Genomic DNA, 26,976 nt, shown 5'->3' with positions numbered 1-26,976 from the left:
AGAAAAGTGATAAAGGGAGTAGGATGGAGAGAGAGAGAGAGTTGTGTCCACTCCTTATCCCCTCGACTGCAGAGATAAAGGTATTAGGAGTCTGTTAACCCTTTGAACTCTTATCATACACACACATCGACACCCACACACCACCTCTCAGAGCAAAATGGTGTGTGTTAGCGTGCGCATGTGTGCGTGCGTGTTTCGATGACTGCTCATGTGGTTACAGCTAAAAGACCGTGGTCTAGGGGCCTCCCGGGTGGCGCAGTGGTCTAGGGCACTGCATCGCAGCACTAGCTGTGCCACCAGAGATTCTGGGTTCGCGCCCAGGCTCTGTCGCAGCCAGCCGCGACCGGGAGGTCCGTGAGGCGACGCACAATTGGCCTAGCGTCGTCTGGGTTAGGGAGGGTTTGGCCGGTAGGGATATCCTTGTCCCATCGCGCACCAGCGACTCCTGTGGCGGGCCGGGCGCAGTGCACGCCACAGGTCGCCAGGTGCACGGTGTTTCCTCCAACACATTGGTGCGGCTGGCTTCCGGGTTGGAGGCGCGCTGTGTTAAGAAGCAGTGCGGCTTGGTTGGGTTGTGTTTCGGAGGACGCATGGCTTTCGACCTTCGTCTCTCCCGAGCCCGTACGGGAGTTGTAGCGATGAGACAAGATAGTAATTACTAACAATTGTATACCACGAAATTGGAGAGAAAAAAGGGGGTAAAATAAATAAAAAATCAAAATGAATTTAAAAAAAGACCGTGGTCTGTTTTGTGTGTGTAAGAGACTGGTTGAAACCCCCTTGCTGTGTTTTGCATAGAGATTGAAGAAGTGCTGCTCTAGTGGAATATTTTACAGGGCTGTCATTTGAGCGAATTCAGTCCGAGGCTCTTCCTTACTCATGCTTTCTCTCTCTCTTTTTCTGCAGCATGTCCAGTCCTCCTATATGGCCAGGGAGTCCCTTCTTCCGAAAAAATGGAGGGGTCCTCCTGCAAGGTACCGTCACGTAGACTTGAATATTATACCTTGTCTTTTCACTCCCTCTTTCTCCCGTATCTCCTCCTCGCCCCCATGGTGCACGGTAGGACGGACTGAGACCCCCATCCTTCACTTTCTGATACACTTCAAAGCTGCCGGAGTGAAGTTGGTTCATTTGCATATGCTCTTTAGATATCATTAACCCAGTCTAACTCTCTCCTTCTTTCCTTCCTCTCTCTCTCTCTCTCTCTCTCTCTCTCTCTCTCTCTCTCTCTCTCTCGCTCTCTCTGTCGATCACCCTCCCTCCATGCAGGCACCTGGCTAGATCACAATAGCCTTAACTCACACTGTATAGATCCGGCATTGGTTCTGCTCTTATAAAAAGGACCGTCTCTAAGTCTCGAGGTGGCTGCCTTTTTGTTTCTGCTCCTCTCCCCTCCTCTTTCTCTCATTCAGACGTTATTTTTTGGCAGGGGGGTTATATAGAGATTCTGGCAACATCTCTTCAGCTGCTTCTTCCCTCTCTTGTTTTTCCTGCTGTACTGTAATCCGATGGAATGTCTTTTTCTCCTTTCTTTCTCCTCCCCCGCGGCGCTGGGCATTGAGAAGGGGCTTGGTGTATAAGTCGCCATTGTTCCTTTGTCTCTTGACCAGTTGATCAGTATTCCAAGCTCCTGCTAATATGATACTGCACATGGTAATGGTAATGCACAGAGAGCAGACCTTAATATGGCTATTGTGGAGCAACAGAAAAAAGAGAGGGAGGGAGATCCCTTTTCCTGAGGACAATGCTGCAGTTTTTGAAACAGGGGAAGAAGGAAGAGGAGTTTTGAAAGGAGGCATACAGCTTCTAACGTATTGCTTTATCCCGAAGAGGATAAATATATCTATCTTTCCAGGAGTGTTTGAGGAAGCAAAGGAAAAAAGTGTTACAAAGAATGGGCAAATTATTCTACTTAAGTGGTCCAGTGTTGCATTGAATATCAGAAGGAAGGACACATCTGAAAGTGGACCCTATTCCCTATAGGGCTCTGGCCAAAAGTAGTGCACTACATAGGGAACAGGGTGCCATTTTGGATGAACCCCATTGTCTTTATGTTGAACTTTATTGTCAGTTAACTGGACTCAATCCCCTAGTCAGTTAGGAAGACATGGAGATTCACCTTCTGAAAGTTGCCATGGTAATGGTTAGAGCTGGCCACCTAAAGTATTGTTGCCATGGCTGCGATACGTCGGTAGACATCTTCCCCAAGCTTTTGTGTCTGTGGGAGAGGGCGATGAGACTGTCAGGGTTTTTACTATGGTGAGTTTCATCTTCTAGATCAGACAATGAATTGAGGAGAGGAGAACGAAAAGGTATATGGAAGACATAATTGCCTGTTTTGGGTCTTCCCTCTTTCTCCTTTTATTTTGATCAGTTATATTCCTCTCTCTCAATTATTCTGCCTCTCATACTTCCTCTAATCCCTCTTCATCTATTTATCCCCCCCCCCTCTCTCTCTCTCTGCCGTCGCATCTCTCGGATTCTCTCTCGCATTTAAACGCAGAAGAAGCATTCAGTTGATACATTTCGTTAAATAAGATTAGATAAACAACACAATGTACATGGATGATGGTTACACTATGTATTACTTGTAAGTGATGTACAATGTACATACTTCAGGGAACTAAAGGTCACGGGATGTCCCTCAGGCTATGGAAATCACCCAGAATAATTCCCAGCTTTATGTCGTTATTAAAAGCGCAGAAGTTGGGAATGGATTGATCTCATTTGGGAGTATTTCTTACAGTAGAGGAGAAAGTGCATCTCTGTCTCTACCTCCCCTGTAGTGCAGTGACCACATGGCGTTCCTCTTTTGGAAACCATGTCTTTTTGTATGGCCCTTTTCTATAGCCGAATGGTGGTCGCTGAGCCTGTGTTTGGTCAGGATCGGTCTCTGTTTTGTATCTCTGACAGAGTAGAGATATTCTGACAATTTGTATTCTCTTTAGAGGGCCAAACAGCAGTTTAGTTTGTTCTTTGTTTTTGTTTAGGAGGTTTTAATTTCTGTAGCAATTTGATTGATTTCCTTGTGTGTTTTGGGTAATAGGGTTGTTTCGTGTTTTTAACAGCTGACTCTTTTCAGTGTTCCGCTGTTGGGTTTCCAGTGCTTTTTTCCAGTGCATAGTACGGATGTTGGGGCTTCATTTAAAATGGTGCCAAAATGTTTGTGTCCTTTCCTTTATATTTACAATTAAAGGGAATCTTCAGAGTCCAGCTCTGCATACATTATTTGGTATTTTAAAAATGTATATATTTAGGATAATTCTGCCGAATTTTGTATGTTGATTGATGATTTGGGTTTTTAGCCCAATGCTTATAATCGTAATTACAGATTGAACTCCAAACCTTGGTAAAATTACACTATTGACTATTTTGTATCATATTTGGATAGGAATATTTATTTTTGAGAATTAACTTTTTAAGGAGTAAAATGCTTTGCAGGCTTTTTATTTGAGTGGATTCACTGCCAGACCAAATCTACCAGAGGCACATATTTTTAGTCCTAGGTAGTTGTACCATTGGGCATGTTCAACCATGGTATTTCCTCATTTGAACGAGTGTCTGCTGTTCCGGTTCCTGGCCTTTTTCTGGAAAAGAACAACTTTGGATTCCCGAAACTTGCTGAAACGTATGTGTTTTGTCCTATATTTTTATTGTATTTTTAATTTTTAGTCCCAGCCCCCATCCCCGCAGGAGGCCTTTTGATAGGCTGTCATTATAAATAAGAATTTGTTCTTAAAACTTCTTATGGCTGCAATCCCGTTAACGAGATCGATATGACAACAGCCAGTGAAAGTGCAGGGCGCCAAATTCAAACAACAGACATCTCATAATTAAAATTCCTCAAACATACATGTATCTCATATCATTTTAAAGGTAATCTTGTTGTTAATCCCACCAAAGTGTCCGATTTCAAATAGGCTTTTCAGCGAAAGCACCACAAACGATTATGTTAGGTCACCACCAACTCAAAGAAAAATTCTGCCATTTTTCCAGCCAAAGAGAGAAGACACAAAAAGAACAAATAGAGATAAAATGAATCACTAACCTTTGATGATCTTCATCAGATGACACTCATAGGACTTCATATTACACAATACATATATGTCTTGTTCGATTAAGTTCATATTTATAACCAAAAACCTCCGTTTACATTGGCGCCATGTTCAGAAATGCCTCCAAAATTTCCGGAGAAATTGCAGAGAGCCACGTCAAATAACATAAATACTCATCATAAACTTTGATGAAAGATACATGTTTTACATAGAATTAAAGATACACTTGTTCTTAATGCAACCGCTGTGTCAGATTTCAAAAAGCTTTATGGCAAAACACAATATTCAATAATCCGAAAACAGCGTTCAGCCACAAAAGCAAGCCCAAATTGTGCAGTCAACAAAACTCATAAAAAGCATTATAAATCTTCACTTACCTTTGCTGATCTTCGTCGGAATGCACTCCCAGGACTCCACTTCCACAAGAAATGTTCGTTTTTTTTCGGTAATGTCCATCATTTATGTCCAAATAGCTATTTTTGTTGCGTGTTTGGTAAACAAATCCAACGTCAGGGAAGCGCGTTCACTAAAACCTGACGAAATGTCCAAAAGTTCCGTAACAGTCCGTAGAAACATGTCAAACGATGTATTGAATCAATCTTTAGAATGTTTTTAACATAAATCTTGAATAACGTTCCAACCGGAGAATTACATTGACTTCAGATGAGCGATGGAACGGAGCTCCCTCTCATGTGACCTGCCGACCTGATTAATTCTCCTCTCATCCGGCCCCCCTTCACAGTAGAGTCATCAGACAAAGTTCTACAGACTGTTGACATCTAGTGGAAGCCGTAGGAAGTGAAAACTCATCCATATCTCGCTGCGATTTCAATGGGAGCTAGGTTGAAAATCTACCAGCCTCAGAATTTCCACTTCCTGTTTGGATTTTTTCTCAGGTTTTTGCCTGCCATATGAGTTCTGTTATACTCACAGCCATAATTCAAACAGTTTTAGAAACTTCAGAGTGTTTTCTATCCAATACTACTAATAATATGCATATATTAGCAACTATGACTGAGGAGCAGGCCGTTTACTCTGGGCACCTCTGTGCACCTTTCATCCAAGCTACTCAATACTGCCCCTGCAGCCATAAGAAGTTAACTGACTAGTTAAATTAAGGTAAACAAAAGAGAAATTATGCTTTATTCCCAAATAATGTTAAGTTGTTCCTGTAGTTGCTCTGTCGGTGACAGCAGGCCAAGGTCATCTGCGTAGAGCAGGAATCTGACCTCATCTTTGAGGGTGAGTCCAGGGGCTGCAGGTGTAGACGTTGAACAGAGTTGGACTTAAACTGCACCCTTGTCTCACCCCTCGCCCGTGTGCAAAAAAAATCTGTTATTTTATTGTTCAGTTTAATACTACTTGTGTTGTTAGAGTAAATAGATGTAATGACGTCGTACACTTTACCCCCTCTCTCTCCCAACCCCGCACCTCTCTGATTCAGAGAGGTTGGGTTAAATGCGGAAGACACATTTTGGTTGAATGCATTCAGTTTTGCAACTGACTAGGTATGACCTTTCCTTTCTCTCTCTCCCCCCCTCCCCCTTCTCAGTTAGAGATAGCAGGACTATTACAGACAGAGTACAAAAAGTACCCTGCACCTGCAAGTTACTGGATATTCATAGTACACTCCTTAGACATGTGGAGACCTACTCTACTGTGTCCCTCATCTGTCTCCCAGCTGACAGACAGACACACCACTGATACTGGCAGTTAGAGGGAGGAGTGTTTAGTATCAACTCTGCTGCTGTGGAGCCTGGTATTACCTGGAGCGTGAGGGAGGGAGGGATGGTTGGATGGATGGATGGAGGGGAAGGGGGGGTAGTGTGTGTGGGAGGAACATCTGTTGAGAGCAGCGACCGAAACACGATCTGAACGGCTAGCTAACACATACACTCACACAGATAAGTAGAAAGGTGTGCACGTACGCATGCTGTGGCAGATTCCAGTGTGTGTGTGTGTGATTGTGTATGTATGTGTGTCTCGCAGCCCCTTGCGCAGGCCTTGAGAGAGTTGTTGAGAGGCTGGAGATTTCCTCTGGAGCAGCTGAAGGAGAGGCAGACAAACTAGCGCTATATTATTGAGCCACTAGTACCATGACACACACACACACACAAACTCAGGTACCCCCCCCCCCCCCACATACACACACTCCTACCTCAGCTGTGTGATCCAGCTCCGTTCTGAAGACTCTCACACCTGTCCCAGTCTCATGCACAGGTCACTATTGATTTATGGATTTAGGAGCTTCCCCTGACACCCTGCCAAAAGCCCTCCAAATACACCCTCTCTTTCTTCTCCTCCCTACCGTCTCTCTCACTCTCTCTCTCCCCTCCCCTCCTCTCTCCTGCTCTTCTTGTTGAGTTGTGCCTCTTCAGTTCAAAGTTCTGTGGTGAGGCGTGTCTAGCTTAGGAATGGCTCAGAGAGCTGGAGTCTAGCGCTATACCCATCACTTTCAAACTGAAGAGAGGGGATAGAGGGAGGACCGGAGAGGGGATAGAGGGAGGACCGGAGAGGGGATAGAGGGAGGACAGGAGAGGGGATAGAGGGAGGAGAGAGAATATTGAGGAGGGAGGACAGGAGAGGGGATACAGGGAGGAGAGAGAATATAGAGGAGGGAGGATATGAGAGGGAATAGAGGGAGGAGAGAGAATATAGAGGAGGGAAGACAGGAGAGGGGATAGAGGGAGGAGAGATAATATAGAGGGGAGGACAGGAGAGGGGATACAGGGAGGAGATAGCATATAGAGGAGAGGGGATACAGGGAGGAGAGAGAATATAGAGGAGAAGGGATATAGGGAGGAGAGAGAATATAGAGGAGAGGGGATATAGGGAGGAGAGAGAATATAGAGCAGAGAGGAGAAGGGATAGAGGGAGGAAAGAGAATATAGAGGAGAGAGGAGAAGGGATAGAGGGAGGAGAGAGAATATAGAGGAGAGAGGAGAGGGGATAGAGAGAGGAGAGAGCATATAGAGGAGAAGGGATATAGGGAGGAGAGAGCATATAGAGGAGAGGGGATATAGGGAGGAGAGAGAATATAGAGGAGGGAGGACAGGAGATGGGATAGAGGGAGGAGAGAGAATATAGAGCAGAGAGGAGAGGGGATATAGGGAGGAGAGAGCATATAGAGAAGAGAGGAGAGGGGATAGAGGGAGGAGAGATAATATAGAGGAGGGAGGACAGGAGAGGGGATACAGGGAGTAATCCAGACTAGTAATATGACAGCTGTGATACCTAATAGTACAGATTTTATCGTACTAACTAAAATTGTATAGTCCCATTAACTCATCATCATTGAACTGTATTATTCCCTGTAGTACTCCTGGGTATGATGTCATGTGTGTGTGTGTGTGTGTGTGTGTGTGTGTGTGTGTGTGTGTGTGTGTGTGTGTGTGTGTGTGTGTGTGTGTGTGTGTGTGTGTGTGTGTGTGTGTGTGTGTGTGTGTGTGTGTGTGTGTGTGTGTGTGTGTGTGTGCTTGCTTGCGCGCGCGCGCGCGTAACACAAGCAGGGTTTCCAGCTGACCGTTGATTGACATGTGATATCATTGTGTGTGCGTGTGAGCCGGGACATTGACGTCTGTGCTGTGTGGGTGGGAGTGTGTCATGTGACCACATTACTATTTTTTTCAAGAGTGTCCAATTTCTATTGGTGCGTGTGTGTGAGACAGTTCCTCTAAGCCCCTAAACCTATATTCCATTTAGGTGGTCTTCTGTATGTTTTTACATATATTGAATGATGCAGGACCAGTTAGAGCAGAAGGCGACAGAGCAGGGTGTGTGTGTGTGTGTGTGTGTGTGTGTGTGTGTGTGTGTGTGTCGCGTGCCTCTGCTGTCTCACAAGTTAGGAGTGAGTCAGAGGAAAAGTCTTTGAAGTATTCCGCCCACCACACTGCTCTCAGCAATGAATACACACACACACACACACACACACACACACACACACACACACACACACACACACACACACACACACACACACACACACACACACACACACACACACACACACACACACACACATTTTTCAGCTCTGAGCAATGGCAGAATAAGCCGGGGGATATTTAACTTGCTGATACCGGAGAGAAAAGAATGAAGAGAGAGAGAGAAGAGAGAAGTACCGTAGTACTGATGAACAGTTGGAGGAATGGCAGTGGACTGAAGACACAGAATATCACAGTGGAACCACTTTCCGCGCTACACCCTCTCCTATGGGGACACAGAATATATTGTGAACCCATTTCCATACCACAGCCCTCTCCATAGCTCCCTCTGCATGAAACTCACCGTTACCGGTATGGAGGAACTTAGACTTAGACTGTTTCAAGACATTCTGGCAGAACCCGTTTTCTCATCGCTCTTCAGTGCCTTTTGAGTTTTCTTATGCAGACAGTTGGACAAGTGAGATAAGAGGAATGGTTAAGATACTTGCTGGTGTAGTTAGAAATAGATGTCATATTTTATACGTTAAGCTTCGCTATAGTTTTGTACAATACGTGTAATGCCGACGTGTCAAACGGGAATGCTATTTGTGCCTAAACAGAGTAAACAGAGAGCATGAGAATAAAGAGATATCTTTATATTTTTGAAACCTTTATGAGAGCAATGTTTACTGTTCATTTTCAATCGTTTTGTTGTTGTTGTTGTTGTTGGTTTCTTCTTGTTGGTTTATTTCACTTGCTTTGGCAATGTAAACATATGTTTCCCATGCCAATGAAGCCCCTTTGACATTTGACACACTCTTCCGTTTCTCTCTCCGTCATCCTTCTTTTCCTCCTCTCCCCTTAACTTCTAAGAGTAAGTCACTCGTTCTTGTCTTCGCTTCTTCCACATTTAGATATTCAGGAGATGACGGAGAGAGAGAGGAGGGGGGGGGTGAAAGAGAGAGAGAGAGAACAGAGTTTGTAGAAGTGTGTGTGTGTGTGTGTGTGTGTGTGTGACACTTTTTACTCATTATTCTCCCAGGCACCCAGTGTGTGCTCTGAACAGGGGAACGCCTCCTCGCCTCCCTCCTTTTCGCCTCTCATATTCTCATCCTCCTCTCATACACTCCTCCTTTTTTCTTGCATCAAAGACTATGGGACTGAAGACTTGGAATACCCCCCCCCCTCCATACCTTGTCGTGTTGTTCTGCTCCTTGCTCTCCTCCTATCATCATCTCCTAGTGTGAATGGATTAGGTGGTGTAGTGTGTCCGGTCCAGTTTTAGCCGGAGCAGATCTGATTGTCTAGAAGTGACAGTTGTCACGTTAGCTACTATTACTGACTTCTCCTACTCGCACACGCACACGCACACACACACACACACACACACACACACACACACACACACACACACACACACACACACACACACACACACTCACACACACACACACACCACTCTGTTATGTCAGAATACCCTGGGGATAAAAGAGAGTGCGAGAGAGGCGATCAGTTGGTTACATCACCCCTTCTCTCCTGTCTCTTTCTCTCTCTCTCTGTGGGTGGTGCTGTCAGGTAGCGTGTTTCCTGCTTCAAAGCATCTCACTCCCTCTTCCTTTTCTCTCATCCTTTTCCCTCTTTTTACCTTCAGAGTGTCACAGTGACTCAGAGGTGTGTGTGTGTCTCCACTAACAGCCTTGACCATGTCTCCTGGGTCTGTCTGTCTGGGGGATGAAAAGGTGTCCTCACGTCTAGGGGAAATGACACGGCACCGGCAACCCATGTGACAGATCCAGCTGATGGGAGGGAAAGGGGTTGACTGGTTGTCTGGTGTCCTCACACTTGAACACCCAGTCAGCATGTCCACAATAAGTACATTTCCACTGCTGCCACCAATGAACCATTGAAAGGCTCTTTGATGCTGCAGGATCTTTATGTAAAGTGGGATGTCATCACACTCGTCTGATGTACAGGGCTTTCCTGTCACACTCGTCTGATGTACAGGGCTTTCCTGTCACACTCGTCTGATGTACAGGGCTTTCCTGTTTCAGACTATGAAATTCTATGCAGTCCTTGGTTCACCTCAAAGTGTGGGGAGGTCTACATTCTGGTTTTAGTTGACTTCAGTCCATGTTCTGCCCACAGCTGCCTTGGATTCTGTTATTGGTCACTCCCATTTAGAACACCAGTCTGCTATTGGTCACTCCCACTTATATACCAGTCTGCTATTGGTCACTCCCACTTAGAACACCAGTCTGCTATTGGTCACACCCACTTAGAACACCAGTCTGCTATTGGTCACTCCCACTTATATACCAGTCTGCTATTGGTCACACCCACTTAGAACACCAGTCTGCTATTGGTCACTCCCACTTAGAACACCAGTCTGCTATTGGTCACTCCCACTTAGAACACCAGTCTGCTATTCTTCACTGCTACTTGTGTTCTATATTCAGATCTATGGAGGAACATCTGCTATCTTTATTGATCGTTTTTCCCCTCTCTCTCTCTCTCTCTCTCTCTCTCTCTCTCGTTCGTTATCGGGGTGATTTATTATGTGGGTGTAGCGTCTGCTTTTATGACTGATCAGATATGATCCGTAGCTGTTGTGTCTCTCTCTGTTTCTGTCATCAGGTGTGAATTGATGAGAGGGCTGAGTGTTGCATCATCTCGTTGGCGTCTGTGATCTGAGTGAACAGATATGGGTTGTGGGTGTTGTGCCTGGTCAATCTGAAGCTTATTTCCTGGGTGTTCTGCCATGGTTAGGTCTGTTATATGCATGATCATATGACGTTTGTGGGTGTTTTGACTTGTGGTGATGATGATGCCTCTTTCCCTATCCCCCCCCCTCCTGCTCTCCCTCTCCTTCCCTCTCTCTTCCTCTTTCTTACCCAGTTACTTCTATAAATAGGTTTTGAAGTCAGGGACTGTGCATTGTAACACTACACTGCCTTCCTTTACACAGAGGGGGAGAGCGGGAGAGGGAGAAAGGATGAGAGAGGGAGTGAGACAGAAAGAGAGAGGGACAGAGATAAAAGGGGGGTGGAGGGTAAAAGTGGAACGCATAGCAGCGTTGAAGGATATATAGAGTAAGAATGACTTTGCTTATAGTCACCACTCGACTGGTTTCAATTATGGGCTGTAAACATTGATTATGTCTCCCTCTCTATTTCCCCCTATCCTTCTTTCTCTCTTTCTTCCCTACTCCCTCTCTGCATGTCTGTCTCCTCATTTTCTCCTCTCTCTCTCTCTCTCTGGTATTTCCTGTTCTTGGTCATGTGGTGTGTGTGATCCACTCGGGCTCTGAAGTGAAGTATGTGAAATGTGATCGGTTGCCTTGGCGACAGCAATGCCCCAGCCAGAGAAAGTGGCAGGAAGGAAGCAGCAACCCACAGGAAAAAACACTATATTATTTACTATAGTATATAGTACAGTATTTACACTATACACTAAAGTCCAAGTCCGCAAAAACACTACAGTGAACTGTAGTATATACTATAGTAAATAATGTAGTGTTTTGCGCATTGTAGTATGTACTGTAGTATTTTTGCTGACATTTCTGTAATAGTTCCTATGGTGTTTTTGTTTTATTATTCTCCTTCAGGAAACCTACTGGATAAATACTGAAAGAACACATTTTCCATAACCTGTAAGTAGGTTGGTCTGGGTTCTGAAGGGATACTTCAGAGCTTCTGCTCTTTTTCTATAACCTGTAGGGAACACAATATATGGGCTATACTTGACATGTAGGTTTCTCACTTATGGGTGGCACAAATTTGGACTATGGGGGAGGGGAATGGGTATATGTCAATCGAATGCTGTAGTATTTACTATAGATAAAAAAGTGTCGTGTTTTTGCGGACTTTACTGTAGTGTTCACTACAGTATTTAAAAAAAAAAAAAAAAAAGTTAATACTGTAGTATTTGCTATAATATCCGACAGTATGCTACAACATTCTATAATAAGTACTACACATGATTGAGTGATACTACAGTGTGTATTATAGTATTCTACAGTATACTACAGTTTACTTTAGAATTCTATATAAGTACTGTAGTATTCTATAGTAAACTGTAGTATTTTTCCGTGTGGGAAGCCACATAGACATTCTTTTAGAGGAGGGAGAGAGAAGGTCGAGAGAAAAAGATGGGAGAGAGAGGGAGATAAAAGGGAAACAATGAAATAATTGAAGGATTCTGCCCTTTTTTGAAGACCCCTTGAATAATTCAGCCACTCTCCTTGAAGTAAAAATCCTTGTTTAGAACCTCTCCTCTTTCTAAAAAGGACTTTCTTATTTCTGACAGCTTGTTTCCCAGACCTCTGCTCCTCTATTTCTGTTACACACGCCTGACAGCTCCCTGTGTGTCCATTGCTTTGCATGACAGAGGTTGTGGACTCAGGAGCAGGCCCATGGACCTCAAGTGGAAAGGAACATCACATGTCTGCTTGAAATGGATAGTGCAGCCTAAAATCTGAGTTGATCAGTAACCTCAATATCCTGTCCATATTCTGTACACTGTTGACAAGAGTCCTGGGAATTCATCAAGGGAGATTTGTACAGCAGATGCCACATTTGAGTGAGTGAGTGAGTGAGTGAGAGAGAGAGAGACTCATGTGTGAAGTATATGTTAACATTGCCACAGCACGTGAAGTAGATAATAAACAACAAAAATGAACAGTTAACATTACCCTCAAATGTCATATTATGGCTACAGTGTTGTAGCGATGTGCAAATAATTAAAGTACAAAAAAGGAAAATAAAGCAACATAAATATGGGTTGTATTTACAATGGTGTTTGTTCTACACTTGTTGCCCTTTTCTTGTGGCAACAGGTCACAAGTCACGCTGCTGTGATATTTCACCCACTAGATATGGGAGTTTATCAAAATTGGGTTTGTTTTCGGTTTGTGGATCTGTGTAATCTGAGGGAAATATGTTTCTCTAATATGGTCATACATTTGGCAGGAGGTTAGGAAGTGCAGCTCAGTTTCCAACACATTTTGTGGGCAGTGTTGCACATAGCCTGTCTTCTCTTGAGAGCCAGGTCTGCCTACGGCGGCCTTTCTCAATAGCAAGGCTATGCTCACTGAGTCTGTACATAGTCAATGCTTTCCTTAACTTTGAGTCAGTCACAGTGGTCAGGTATTCTGCCACTTTGTACTCTCTGTTTAGGGCCAAATAGCATTCTAGTTTGCTCAGTTTTTTTGTAAATTCTTTCCAGTGTGTCAAGTAATTATCTTTTTGTTTTCTCATGATTTGGTTGGGTCTAATTGTGTTGCTGTCCAGCTTGCTTAGGAGACTCTTCTCCAGGTTCATCTCTCTGTAGGTGATGGCTTTGTTATGGAAGGTTTGGGAATCGGTCCTTTTAGGTGGTTGTAGAATTTAATGTCTCTTTTCTGGATTTTGATAATTAGCGGGTATCGGCCTAATTCTGCTCTGCATGCATTATTTGGTGTTTAACGTTGTACACACAGGATATTTTTGCAGAATTCTGCATGCAGTCTCAAATTGGTGTTTGTCCCATTTTGCGAATTCTTGGTTAGTGAGCGGATCCCAGACCTCACAACCATAAAGGGTAATGGGTTCTATGACTTATTCAAGTATTTTTTGCCAGATCCTAATTGGTATGTTGAATGTTATGTTCCTTTTGATGGCATAGAAGGCCTTTCTTGCCTTGTCTCTCAGCTCGTTCGCAGCTTTGTGGAAGTTACCTGTGGCGCTGATGTTTAGGTTGAAGTATGTATAGTTTTTGTGTGCTCTAGGGCAACGGTGTCTAGATGGAATTTGTATTCGTGGTCCTGGCAACTGGACCTTTTTTTGGAACAGCATTATTTTTGTCTTGAGATTTACTGATTTACTGTCAGGGCCCAGGTCTGACAGAATCTGTGCAGAAGATCTAGGTGCTGCTGTAGGCCCTCCTTGGTTGGCGACAGAAGCAACAGATCATCAGCAAACAGTAGACATTTGACTTCAGATTCTAGTAGGGTGAGGCCGGTTGTTGCAGACTGTTCTGGTGCCCTCGCCAATTCCTTGATATATATGTTGAAGAGGGTGGGGCTTAAGCTGCATCCCTGTCTCACCCCACGGCCCTGCGGAATGAATGTGTGTTTTTTGCCAAATTTAACCGCACACTTGTTGTTTGTGTACATGGATTTTATAATGTCGTAGGTTTTTCCCTTAACACCACTTTCCATCAATTTGTATAGCAGACCCTCATGCCAAATTTAGTCAAATTATTTTGGGAAATCAACAAAGCATGAAGACTTTGCCTTTGTTTTGGATTGTTTGTTTGTCAATTAGGGTGTGTCGGGTGAATACGTGGTCTGTCGTACAGTAATCTGGTAAAAAGCCAATTTGACATTTGCTCAGTACATTGTTTTCATTGAGGAAATGAACGAGTCTGCTGTTAATGATAATGCAGAGGATTTTCCCAAGGTTGCTGTTGACGCATATCCCACGGTAGTTATTGGGGTCAAATTTGTCTCTACTTTTGTGGATTGAAGTCCTTGCTTCCAAATATTGGGGAAGATGCCAGAGTGAAGGATGATGTTAAAGAGTTTAAGTATAGCCAATTGGAATTTGTTATCTGTATGTTTCATTTGATCATGTATATGTTTTTGCTGTTTGTTCTTTGTTATAGGGCCAAAAAGATTGGATAAGATTGGAGAAGTGGTTTACCCATACATACACGTCTCTCTCTCTCTCTCTCTCTCTCAATTCAAAGGGCTTTATTGGCATGGGAAACATATGTTTCTTCGGTCTGTCTGTCTTTCTGCGTCTCTGTCTGTGTCTCTATCTATCTCTGTGTGCGTGCGTGCCTGCGTGCGTGCGTGCCTGCGTGCGTCAGTGACAGCAGTAGTTCTGAGTGACTGTGTGTGTGTTTACTCTGTTGTTTACGTGTGGTGTTCCTGAATGTAGCTCTTAGAAGGCTGTCTGTGTGGAGAGCTGTTGGTGTGCCTTTAATGTGAAGTGTTGCTAATTTTATTCTCTTGAACACAGCGCTAAAAGGCAGCTTCAGTCAGATGTCGCCTTGTTAGCTGGAAGCCGGGTTGTAACACTTAGTGAATAATAGAACGACTCGAACACAGTTTATCATCACTTGATGGGGGGGGGGAAAGAAAGAGAAATTGGAGAGAGAGGAGAGGAGAGGTGTCTGCACCTCAAGTCAGTCTGGATGGAGTATTTGGGATGCTTCTGTAATCAGGAGGGGGAAGGGAGGAGGGGAGAGGAGGGAGAGGAGAGAAGAGAGCAGAGCAGAGGAGAGCCAGGTCATGTGTATCAACCATAACGTCCTCTACAACCTCTTCACTCTGACCTCAAACACCCTGATTCCTGACCACAATGTCTCTGAGCACACTGTGTTTGACTGTGTAATTTGTGACCACACACACGCACACACAGTCACGCACGCACGCACGCACGCACGCACGCACGCACGCACGCACGCACGCACGCACGCACGCACGCACGCACGCACGCACACACACACACACACACACACACACACACACACACACACACACACACACACACACACACACACACACACACACACACACACACACACACACACACACACACACACACACACACACACACGTCCCTGCTCTGACCCAGGAGAATCCATTCCATTAGTGATAAACACACTCTGTTACCTGGCAACAACATGGATGGCCTATTTTGAACGCTTCAACTTCTACATGTCTGAATCTGTCTGCTGCTCCCACAAATATATTCTCCTTTTTCCTGGATGGGAGAGATGTATTTTTTTGTAGTGTGTGTAGTGTGTGTGTGTGTATGGACTGCTAAATGGCTACAATGGCTTTGGTATAGAAAGGTTGCAGGTTCGAGTCCCGCTTTGACTGTCCCCCAAATTCACCATGTGTTGGTTAGGAAAAATTGCTTGAGCACTTCTCTTCAGAAGCCTTACCTAAAGTAAGGATCAGGGGAATTGGAGAAGGCATGATACATTTAGTCAAACCTCCAATGAATTAAAGACTATTCTGTTAATTTTCTATTTGTGATGTTCACTCAGTAACCATTAAAGAATCATCATGTTTCTCCTCCTAATCGGCCCGAGCAGTGAAATGTGATATCAAAGCTGTTTGTTTGTGTGTGTGTGTGTGTGTGTGTGTGTGTGTACTCCAGAGAGTCGCCGTGTTCTTCAAGGAAGTGCTTTTGTGTGATGCACTAAGATTAAATAACTTAACAGGCTTCAAGACATCCTCTTTCTTTATGCATGTCTATTCTTTCACTCTATACATGGCCACAATCAGTGCTCCTGTATATAGAAATTCTATTGCATTACATGTGGGCTAAAGAGTTACGGTTGCTGCAGAGGGCTGAACCAGGGTCACAGAGTGTTTCTTGGTAGTCTTAAAGAAATCTACTTTGAAACAAACGTATACACCTCACACACATGGTTATGGGCTTAAGAAAAGAAGACACCTTTTAATTATGTCAAATATAGAGTTGAAATTGTACGGTGTTTTCCTCTGACACATTGGCGCGTCTGGCTTCTGGGTTTAGTGGGCATTGTGTCTTGAAGCAGCGCGGGCTTGGCTGGGTTGTGTTTCAGAGGACAGAGGCTTTTCCCGAGTCCGTACGGGAGTTGCAGGGAAATTGGGGTAAAAAAAAAAGAGACATAAAAACCTCGTTTTTTTTGCAGTTAAAAAAAATGTGTTTATTAATTGTGAATGAGGCCTCTAGAGGGAGATTTGGTAATTTGACTGCAGGAAATGGTTCTAATGGTTGATGTGTCTGTCTGTGCATTCTGTGCATGTGAGCGTTTGTTTGCTTTACATAATTGTGTTTGTGACTCTCTCGATTGCGTCGTTACCTGGGACGTCAATCCTCTTCCTGAGAAAGTGCCTGACTGCCTGTCTGTCTGCTCTGTGTGCTCTGTCTGCCACTGCTTGTCTTTGTGAGTAAAAAAAAACGTCCTCCCTCGATGTGAAGACCAACTGGAGCGTAACATAGACCACAGTTTACAAACTCCTCCAGTCCTCTATCTCTCCCTCCACCTCTCTCTGTATTTACTCTCTTCACTCCATCCAGGTCATTGTGTTGACACAAAGACCCACAGCACTCCCCTGCCGGGACCAGCCTCTCTCCTCTTCTCTCCTTTTTCCTCTCCTCGTCTCGCTCTCTCTCCTCCATACCGATAGACAGAGACGTTCTAAAGGACAGAGACGTTCTAAAGGACAGAGACATTCTCAAGGACGGAGACGGGGCTTTCCAACACAAGGCCAGTCAGCAGTTTGTTTCTATGAATAACCTGTGATTTCTGGGTATAAGGCACTCGGGCGAGTCCGCCTTGACTGTATTGTGTGAGGCACTAGGGAAAGTGCCTCCTCTTCTGTCTACCCTCAAGGTCCATGAGAGAGTTTGTGACGCTGTCTGACTCTGTTGTCGTACCGGTCGTTGTCAATAAAAGCCGTGGTATTCTTGACGTGGATGAGGCGTAGGCCCTCATGATGGCCAGGTCTATAGGTCAGTGCGTTGACATTACTGTACACCGACAACAGTCAAATGTGCAATTATTAATGTAGCGTTCCTCTCTCCTGCAACTCTTCCCTTTCATTTCCATCCGTTGCTTGTAAATAGAATGTGTTTACTCGGTCAAAATATGAATACAAAGGTTAGATAAAATAGAGAATTCCCATGCTGGTGAAAGCTCCAGTCTTGTATAGAGGATGGACGTGAAAGATGAATGCTGAAGGTCAATCAATGTATGTTACATTGAAGTCTACGGTGTGAACTGAGGGTTGTCGTGTGTAACCACAGTAACCAGTCATATAAAGCATCTCCCACCATACCTCAATAGTACTGAAGGTGAAATGACCCTCAACCACAGATCTAGGATCAGATTACCCTATAACCAGGCTCTCCCCCTAGTGGTAAGAGTCTGTAACATATGTTAGTCAGTCAGTTCGACCTGTCAGGATTGTCCAGTCTACCAGCTCTATTTCTACACTCCTCTGTCTGTCATGGAGGGGAAGCATCAAGTGCTACAAAGGAGATCTCCCACTAGCCTTTCACCCTGCTAGCCCAACCACACTAATACCCTTCCCTCTCCGCGTCTCTCTGTCACTTCACATCCTATCACCACGATAGATGGGCAGTGTGTGTGTGTGCGTGTCTTTGTGTGTGCGTGTCTTTGTGTGTGTGTGTGTGTGTGTGTGTGTGTGTGTGTGTGTGTGTGTGTGTGTTGAGGCGTGGGGTCAGTGTACCCCCTGTCTGAGGGCACCCCTTGTGCCCCTCTCTTTTCGAGTGGTGGGAGATGAAAGAGAAAAGAGGGCATTTTCAACCCAGCTGTTCTATTTAGCCTTCTTCTGGTTGGTTAGCTAGCTTAGCAACTGTCACTATAGCAACCGTAGTTGTATACGGTTGTCATGGCAGTTCGGGGAGAGGGGGTTGCCAAGACAACAATTCCGACTTGCTTAATGGGCAGGAAGGTGAGTATGATTCTAAACGGATAATATTTCCCCCCCCTCTTTTCTTCCCCCTCTCTCGCTCTTTAATTTTGTTTCTCTCTCTCTACAGTCTGCCATCTGCTTTAGATTAGTTCATCCCTCCATCTTTCTTTTCCCCCCATTGCGGGGAGGTTGTGTCTCACGTACACCAACGCTGTCGTGTCGCTGGCCAACCGTGGCAGGTGGCAGGTGTGCCTGTCAATGCCCTAGCTGTCCCCAATTTCGCGGTCTGCCTCGTCATCACTGTGCCCTCTCTATTGTACTCAAATATCATTCAAAACAAAAGATAATAATTCCAAAGATTATAATCTCACCTAATCCATAAAGTGTCTGGTTCATAGAGGAATACCCGGCCGAGATCTGGATCTGTTGACCAACATGGCTCTTAAATGTAACGCGTTTACGACAGAGGTGAATGGAGTCCAAATACCCAGACATTGAGGACTGCGATTTGCTGAGACGCGATTGACCTGACCCGGTCATGACGGTTTAACGGTCAACTGAACCTCCCTCCTTTCTTCTTTCAATAGCACTCTGTCGGGCTCTGTGTGCGCATGTGTGTTTCGAGGCGTCTCGACAGGGGTCTAACTCAGGTCTAACTAATTGAAGCAGTGTGTGAGGGAATGTGCTAGATAGCCACTCTCTGATCAGGTTCAGCCGTCCCTCCTTTCTCTCTCTCTTTTAGTTTGTTGTCCAGTCATATCTTTCCACTGGGTTGACTATGTGGTTATTGGAAAGTGCCTGGGAAAGAAAGAAACGCACTGTCCCACATCCTTCTTCTCTCTGTTTACAATCTCTCTCTCTCTCTCTTTATCCCCCCTCTCTCTCTCTCCATGGTGTTCTGTGTGTTTACAAGCCGTCTCCGTCTCTGACCAAACTTAATAAAGCCTTTTATAGATGGAGGGAGGGCCTGGGCCAAGGAGAATCGAGTGTGCATGTTTCCCTGTACGTTTCACTCTGAGCTACAGTCCAATGTGTAGTAGAGTCGTCCTCCTTTGGATTTTCTCTTTTATTTAGACACTATCGATGGTAGGTAGATAATAGGGGTGTCGATGTGGTTGGGAGAAAGTCAGAAAATGTCTTGGGTGGGATTCGATCTCATGTCGCTGCTGGGCAATATGTGCAGGGTAGACTGCAGCTCTGCAGCTCCGCCAAGCTGCTGCATGGTCATGGCATAGCATTGTCTGGGCCTGGATTGTCTGGATCTCTGAGTTGGTTGCTTTGCAGTGAATCATTTTCCTTCCTCCCTCTCTTTCTATCGTCCGTATCCCCCCTTCCCTCTGTTGATGATGAGATTGTGTTTCTTTTCGTTCACATGATCTGCAATCTGCTTGGTTTATTTGCCATTTGGAGTTTCTACGTGTGAACTGTATCATAAAATAAGAGTAATTTATTAATCCACCAGAGGGGACATTTTTTATTGCACCAGCCAATACATACATTACCAATAAATATGCCAGAAAGAATCACAACAAGGACACACAGACACTAAAAGCAGCATCATCATCTAAAAAAATGGCTACCCCAGGAAATCTTAAGTCTTATTACATACAGCCGGGAAGAACTATTGGATATAAGAGCGACGTCAACTTACCAACATTCCGACCAGGAATACGACTTTCCCGAGGGCGGATGCTCTGTTTGAACCACCACCCAGGACAATGGATCTCAGAAGCCGACTCAAAACAACGGCGCTGCAGAAGGAGCAGACGGAGTGGCATCCTGGTCAGGCTCCGTAGACGTGCACATCGCCCACCGCTCCCGAGTATCCTACTCGCCAATGTCCAGTCTCTTAACAACAAGGTAGACGAAATTCGAGCAAGGGTTGCCTTCCAGAGAGACATCAGAGATTGTAACACTCTCTGTTTCACGGAAACATGGCTCTCTTGGGATATGTTGTCGGAATCAGTTCAGCCACCGGGCTACTCCATGCATTGCGTTGACAGAGATAAACACCTCTCTGGGAAGAGGAAGGGCGGGTGTGTATGCTTTATGATTAACGACTCATGGTGTAATCATAACGACATACAGGAACTCAAGTCCTTCTGCTCACCCGACCTAGAATTCCTTACAATCAAATGCTGCCCATAATACCTCCCAAGAGAATTGTTATCGTCACAGCTATGTACATTCCCCCTCAAGCAGACACCACGACGGCCCTCAAGGAACTCCAATGGACTCTATGTCAACTGGAAACCATATATCCTAGGCTGCATTTATTGTAGCTGGGGATTTTATCAAAGCAAATTTGAGAACAAGGCTACCTAAACCTAAAAATGCTGTTCATTGACTACAGCTCAGCATTCAACACCATAGTACCCTCCAAGCTCATCATCAAGCTGGAGGCCCTGGGTCTTAACCCCGCCCTGTGCAATTGGGTCCTGGATTTCTGACGGGTCGCCCCCAGGTGGTGAAGGTAGGAAACAACATCTTCACTTCACTGACCCTCAACACTGGGGCCCTACAAGGGTGTGTGCTCAGACCCTCCTGTACTCCCTTTTCACCCATGACTGCGTGGCCATGCATGCCTCCAACTCAATCCTCAAGTTTGCAGACGACACAACAGTAGTGGGCTTGATTACCAACAGCCTACAGGGAGGAGGTGAGGGCACTCGGAGTGTGGTGTCAGGAAAACAACCTCTCACTCAACGTCAACAAAACAAAGGAGATGATTGTGGACTTCAGGAAACAGCAGAGGGAGCACCCCCCTATCCACATCGAAGGGACAGCAGTGGAGAAGGTGGAAAGTTTTATGTTCCTTGGCGTACACATCACGGACAAACTGAAATGGTCCACCCACACAGACAGTGTGGTGAAGAAGGCGCAACTGCGCCTCTTCAACCTCGGGAGGCTGAAGAAATGTGGCTTGTCACCCAAAACCCTAACATACTTTTACAGATTTGCACAATTGAGAACATTCTGTCGGGCTGTATCACAGCCTGGTATGGCAACTGCACCGACCTCAACCGTAAGGCTCTCCAGAGGGTAGTGCGGTCTGCACAACGCATCACTGGGGGCAAATTACCTGCCCTCCATGACACCTACAGCACCCGATGTCACAGGAAGGCCAAAAAGATCATCAAGGACAACAACCACCCGAGCCACTGCCTGTTCACACCTCTACCATCCAGAAGGTGAGGTCAGTACAGGTGCATTAAAGCTGGGACTGAGAGACTGAAAAACAGCTTCTATCTCAAGGCCATCATCAGACTGCTAATCAGCAATCACTAACTCAGAGAGGCTGCTGGCTACATTGAGACCCAATCACTTGCCACTTAAATAAATGGAACAATGCCACTTTAAATAATGCCACTTCAATAATGTTTACATGTCTTACATTACTCATACCCTATGTATATACTGTATTTTATACCATCTATTACACCTTGCCTATGCTGCTCGGGCCATCACTCATCCATATATTTATATGTACATATTCTCATTCACCCCTTTACATTTGTGTGTATTAGGTAGTTGTTGGGGAATTGTTAGATTACTTGTTAGATATTACTGCACTGTCGGAACTAGAAGCACAAGCATTTCGCTACACTCGCATTAACATCTGCTAACCATGTGTATGTTACCAATCAAATTTGATATGATTTGATAAAAAACGAAGTGTTCGTGTTAAAAAGCCTCATAGCACATGGTAAAAAGGATCTGCATAAACGTTCTGTTTTGGACCTGGGTAAAATAAATCTGTCTGCCATCGCACTGCGATGCTCCAGGCTGATACTGTGGAGGGGTTGGCTAGTGTTGGCCTCTATAATCCTGAGGTTTTGAGGGTCCGCTTATCCAGGATGGGGTCTAGTTTGTCCTGGTGGGTGCCGATGGTAGATCCAGCCTTCTCGATGATTTAGTTTAGCCTGTTTGTATCCACCTTAGTGATGTTACCCTTTTGGAGCATTTTTTAGCAGACATCAAAGGATCTGAGCTTCCTTTAAAAGGAGTAGCTTTTCTTGAGCCTTTTTAAAAACCACGGAGGTGTTCTCTTTCCACTGCAGCTTATCGTCAATCACCACCCCCAGGTATTTCGTACATGAAGTCTTTAACCAGCTCATACGTACACTGCATTTGGAAAGTATTCAGACCCCTTGACTTTTTCCGCATTTTGTTACGTTACAGCCTTAATCTAAAACCAATCTACACACAATACCCCATAATGACAAAGCAATAACAGGTTTTTAGAATTTTTTAGAAAAAATATTTAAAATAAAAAACGGAAATCATATATTTACTTAAGTATTCACACACTTTACTCAGTACTTTGTTGAAGCACCTTTGGCAGTGATTACAGGCTCAATTCTTCTTGGGTATGACACTACAAGCTTGGCACACCTGTATTTGGGGAGTTTTTCCCCTTTGCAGATCCTCTCGAGCTCTGCCAGGTTGGATGGGGAGCGTCACTGCACAACTATTTTCAGGTCTCTCCAGAGATGTTCGATTGAGTTCAATTCCGGGCTCTGGCTAGGCCACTCAAGGACATTCAGAGCCTTGTCCTGAAGCCACTCCTGCATTATCTTGGCTGTGTGCTTAGGGTTGTTGTCCTGTTGGAAGGTGAACCTTCGCCCCAGTCTGAGATCCTGAGCACTCTCTGGAGCAGGTTTTCATCAAGGATCTCTCTTTTCTTTGCTCCGTTCATCTTTCCCCTTAATCCTGACTACTCTCACAGTCTCTGCCGATGAAAAACATCCCCACAACATGATGCTGCTACCACCATGCTTCACTGTAGAGATGGTGCTAGGTTTCCTCCAGACGTGACGCTTGGCATTCAGGCCAAAGAGTTACATTTTGGTTTCATCAGACCAGAGAATCTTGTTTGAGTCTTCAGGTGTCTTTTGGCAAACTCCAAGCGGGCTGTCATGTGCCTGTTACTGAGGAGTGGCTTCCGTCTGGCCACTCTACCATTAAGGCCCGATTGGTGGAGCGCTGCAGAGATGGTTGTCCTTCTGGAAGGTTCTCCCATCTCCACAGAGGAACTCTGGAGCTCTGTCAGAGTGACCATCGGGTTCTTGGTTACCTCCTTGACCAAACCCCTTTTCCCCTGATTGCTCAGTTTGGCCGGGTGGCGCTCTACGAAGAGTCTTGGTGATTCCAAACTTCTTCCATTTAAGAATGATGGAGGCCACTGTGTTGTTGGGGACCTTCAATGCAGGAGACATTTTTGGTACCCTTCCCCAGATCTGTGCCTCGACACAATCCTGTCGCAGAGCTCTACAGAAAATTCCTTTCGACCTCATGGCTTTTGCACTGTCAACTGTGGTGTGTGCCTTTCAGGTGTGTGCCTTTCCAAATCAATTGACTTTACCTCCAATCAAGTTGTAGAAACATCTCAAGGTTGATCAATGGTGTCAGGATCCACCTGAGATCAATTTCAAGTCTTATAGCAAAGGGTCTGAATACTTATGTACATAAGGTATTTATTTGTCTAAAAACCTGTTTTCGCTTCGTCATTATAGGGTATTGTGTGTAGATTTTAGAATAAGGCTGTAACGTAACAAAATGTGAAAAAAAGTCAAGGGGTCTGAATACTTTCCGAATGCACTGCATGTGTTTGTGTGTGTGTGTGTGTTACTGACCCTCTTTCTCCTCTCTCTCTTCCCTTTATCTTTAGTCCCTCAGGGAGTGATCCGGAACGGTGCCAGTATGATGAGTCAGGGCCTTTACCCAGGAATACGACCACTGCCCATCAATCCCTTAGAGAGCAGGACAGCCGCAGTCAGGTTGGTATACCTGCCATAGAGAGAGACACATATATGCACACGCGCTCACACAGGTCTATGCACACAGCCACACACACGGACACACACACTCATGCAAGGGATGGCGCGGAAGCGTTAGGGACAGACATTTAGGAGGGGTGAAAGCTGCATGTTCAGACAGGACACACTCAGGCTCATATGCTATTATACACTCTCACACACAGAACGTTCTGGCCTGAGGCGGTGACAGCCTCACGTGGAAACACAGTGATTCCAGCTGAGCTCTGTCTAGCTCGGTGTTATAGATCAAACTGTATTCCGGGATAAGTGGTAGGTAGGGACACAACTGACAGCTGCACACAAACGATAACATTATAGCTCAGCATTTCGTTACACCCCGCAATAACACCTGTTAAATATGTGTATGTGACGGCTAAAATGTGATTTGAAAAACTGTAGTAACACAGCAGTGTAGTTTGACGTGGTATAAAACACAGAGAGACAGCGTCCACACATAAACAGGTGCCTTTCCCCATCCGTTCTCTGTGTCTTTCACGCAGGCACACAGACGAACACACTCAGTCAGAGCAGAGAGAGAGGGTGAGTGAGTGACTGGCTGACATGAATAATAGATAGGATTTGTCTTAGACTGCTGGGCTCCTCCTATAATTCATGAGGTTTAAATGCACAGAGCAGCCAGGATGGCCAGAGACACTCAGAGCTGGGCTTTTAGTTGGGAAGCTGCATGACATGATGCAGAGTGATGGCGGGAACATCTTTGACTTAACTTAGCTGGTTGGGCTGTAATATCTATAGGAGAATGGAAAAGCTTCAAGGGATCGTTCACTTAAAAAAAAAAAAAGTTTTAGTTCATTTACAACATACCTTGTCCTTTATAGGAAAGAACGGAATAGCCTTAACGAAAATAGTATGATAACGTTTATGATAATTAATGACACCACTTTACTGTTAACCCCCCTCAGCGCTCTAGCACACAGTATTCATACAACAGTTATAACACTTCATAAAGTGGTTGGCATTATGATGATCACCAATGTAGGACATGTAGTGCTATCAGCCAGCTACACCACTGAATTGAATTGAATTAAAGTGAATCGGCTCAAATCGAATGTTACTTCCTTAATCCCGAGACGGTGATTGATTTGTCACAGGTTTTTATTTTGAAACCACAGCTGTTCCAAAAATGCACAGCAAATAGAGCTACTTAGCATTACACGATTCCCACATCTACCTGATGGCAGAGTGTAGGGCTAAATCCATTAGAATAATCATCCACGTAGCATTAGCTCTTTAGCTCTGTACTCCGGTCTCTGAAGTGGCCACTCGGAGATGAGCCTGGTCTAATTGAATTAGCTGATGACTCGCTGATTAGCGGTCACAGCTAGCATTGCTCTGTGTGTCTGATGTACTCACTGAAGCTTGTGTGTGTGTGTGTGTGTGTGTGTGTGTGTGTGTGTGTGTGTGTGTGTGTGCGCGCGCGTGCGTGCGTGCGTGCGTGCGTAAACATGCTACCAACATAAGTCAAACGCAGGGAGCTGTGAAGTGTGTCTAATGTTGACATCAGTGTATCTGTCATGTCTACGGTCGGCTTCAGTGTATGTGTGTGTACATACTATGTGCATGTATTTATGTGCATTTCATCTCTGTCTCTCTCCAGATCTGTGCTGTCCGGAGGCTGTCGGAAGCATAGCATCAGCCATCCCGCCTGCGACTCCCCGTTGGTCAGCAGCGACGCCAAGGAGGACCACACCTACAGCACCAACCAATCGGATGACGGCAGCGACTACACCAGCGACTCCAGTCTCCGCAGCAACGGCCCCGTCGCCCGGGATGTCGCCAACGATTCAGACTTCGACGACGAGGATGATGAAGATGACAAGAGCAAGATTCAGCTGGAGATCAAGAAGGAAGAGCCACGCGATTGGCCCATAGACACGATAGACTCCACCCTTTCCAGCCAGCAGCACAACAAGAAGCGGCATCACTTCCTGAAAGCCAAGCAGCGGATGGGTGTGGCTAGTGATACGCTCCCGCTGAAAAAGCGGCGCACGGAAAAGCCGCCAGAGAGCGACGACGAGGAGATGAAGGAGGCGGCGGGTTCGCTGCTCCACCTGGCGGGCGTCCGCGCCTGCTTGAACAATATCACTAACAGAACCGCCAAGGGCCAGAAAGAGCAGAAAGAACCCACAAAAAACTGACCCATGAGACTTGAGAGAGAAAGAGAGACTGAGAGAGTGAAGATTTTCAAAGAAAAAAAAAGGAGAGCGAGAGAGAACGGAAATACAAAACATCACTTTTAATATAGAAATGTGTGCTTTCTTTTTTTCAGGATATCAGGTGAATTCTGAATGATTTGTGGCAATATAAAAAACAATCACTTTGTTTTCCTGTATTTAAAGTTACTGTTTATAGGGTTGATTTTCTTTCTTTTCTTTACGTTTTTTAAAATTATTTTTTATTTGTTTAAAGGAGATTAAAGCCATAGATGAACCTTTTTCTGATATTCAGCTAAGTTCGCAGGTTTCCGTTGGCTGAAAGTAAAGTGAGCGAGAGAAAAAAAATAGCTTTTTGAAAAACTGCCCCATCGTGGATTGGCTTGGATGTATGAATAGGGGATCACCTTGTTAATGTCAAAATGTACCCAATCTGCAGCTATTGCCCTTTACAGTCTCATCAGATGCAGCTAACACTAAGTACAGTTCTACAGACTCATAACTTGTTACTTCAGTAGAATTTACAGGTAAAACATTATTATGAGGTGCTTATCACGGACTATTTTGTTTTTACAGTGATCTACATCA

The 26,976-nt window shown here is 44.9% G+C and overlaps 1 protein-coding gene across 2 annotated transcripts in view; it reads left to right on the top strand.

The window, feature by feature from the left end:
* Positions 1–26,395, top strand: part of foxn3 (forkhead box N3) — a 104,064-nt gene extending 77,669 nt beyond the window's left edge. For both annotated transcript variants that reach the window (XM_071365161.1, XM_071365162.1), the window contains exons 4-6: positions 907–974; positions 24,067–24,175; positions 25,833–26,395. In XM_071365161.1, the coding sequence (XP_071221262.1) occupies positions 907–974; positions 24,067–24,175; positions 25,833–26,373 (718 nt within the window). In that variant the 3' untranslated portion in view covers positions 26,374–26,395. The remainder of the gene's footprint in view (positions 1–906; positions 975–24,066; positions 24,176–25,832) is intronic.
* The last annotated feature ends 581 nt before the right edge of the window (positions 26,396–26,976 follow it).

Source organism: Salvelinus alpinus, chromosome 25, assembly GCF_045679555.1.
Source record: "Salvelinus alpinus chromosome 25, SLU_Salpinus.1, whole genome shotgun sequence".
Lineage (NCBI taxonomy): Eukaryota > Metazoa > Chordata > Actinopteri > Salmoniformes > Salmonidae > Salvelinus > Salvelinus alpinus.
This window is presented reverse-complemented; position numbering and strand designations above follow the sequence as displayed.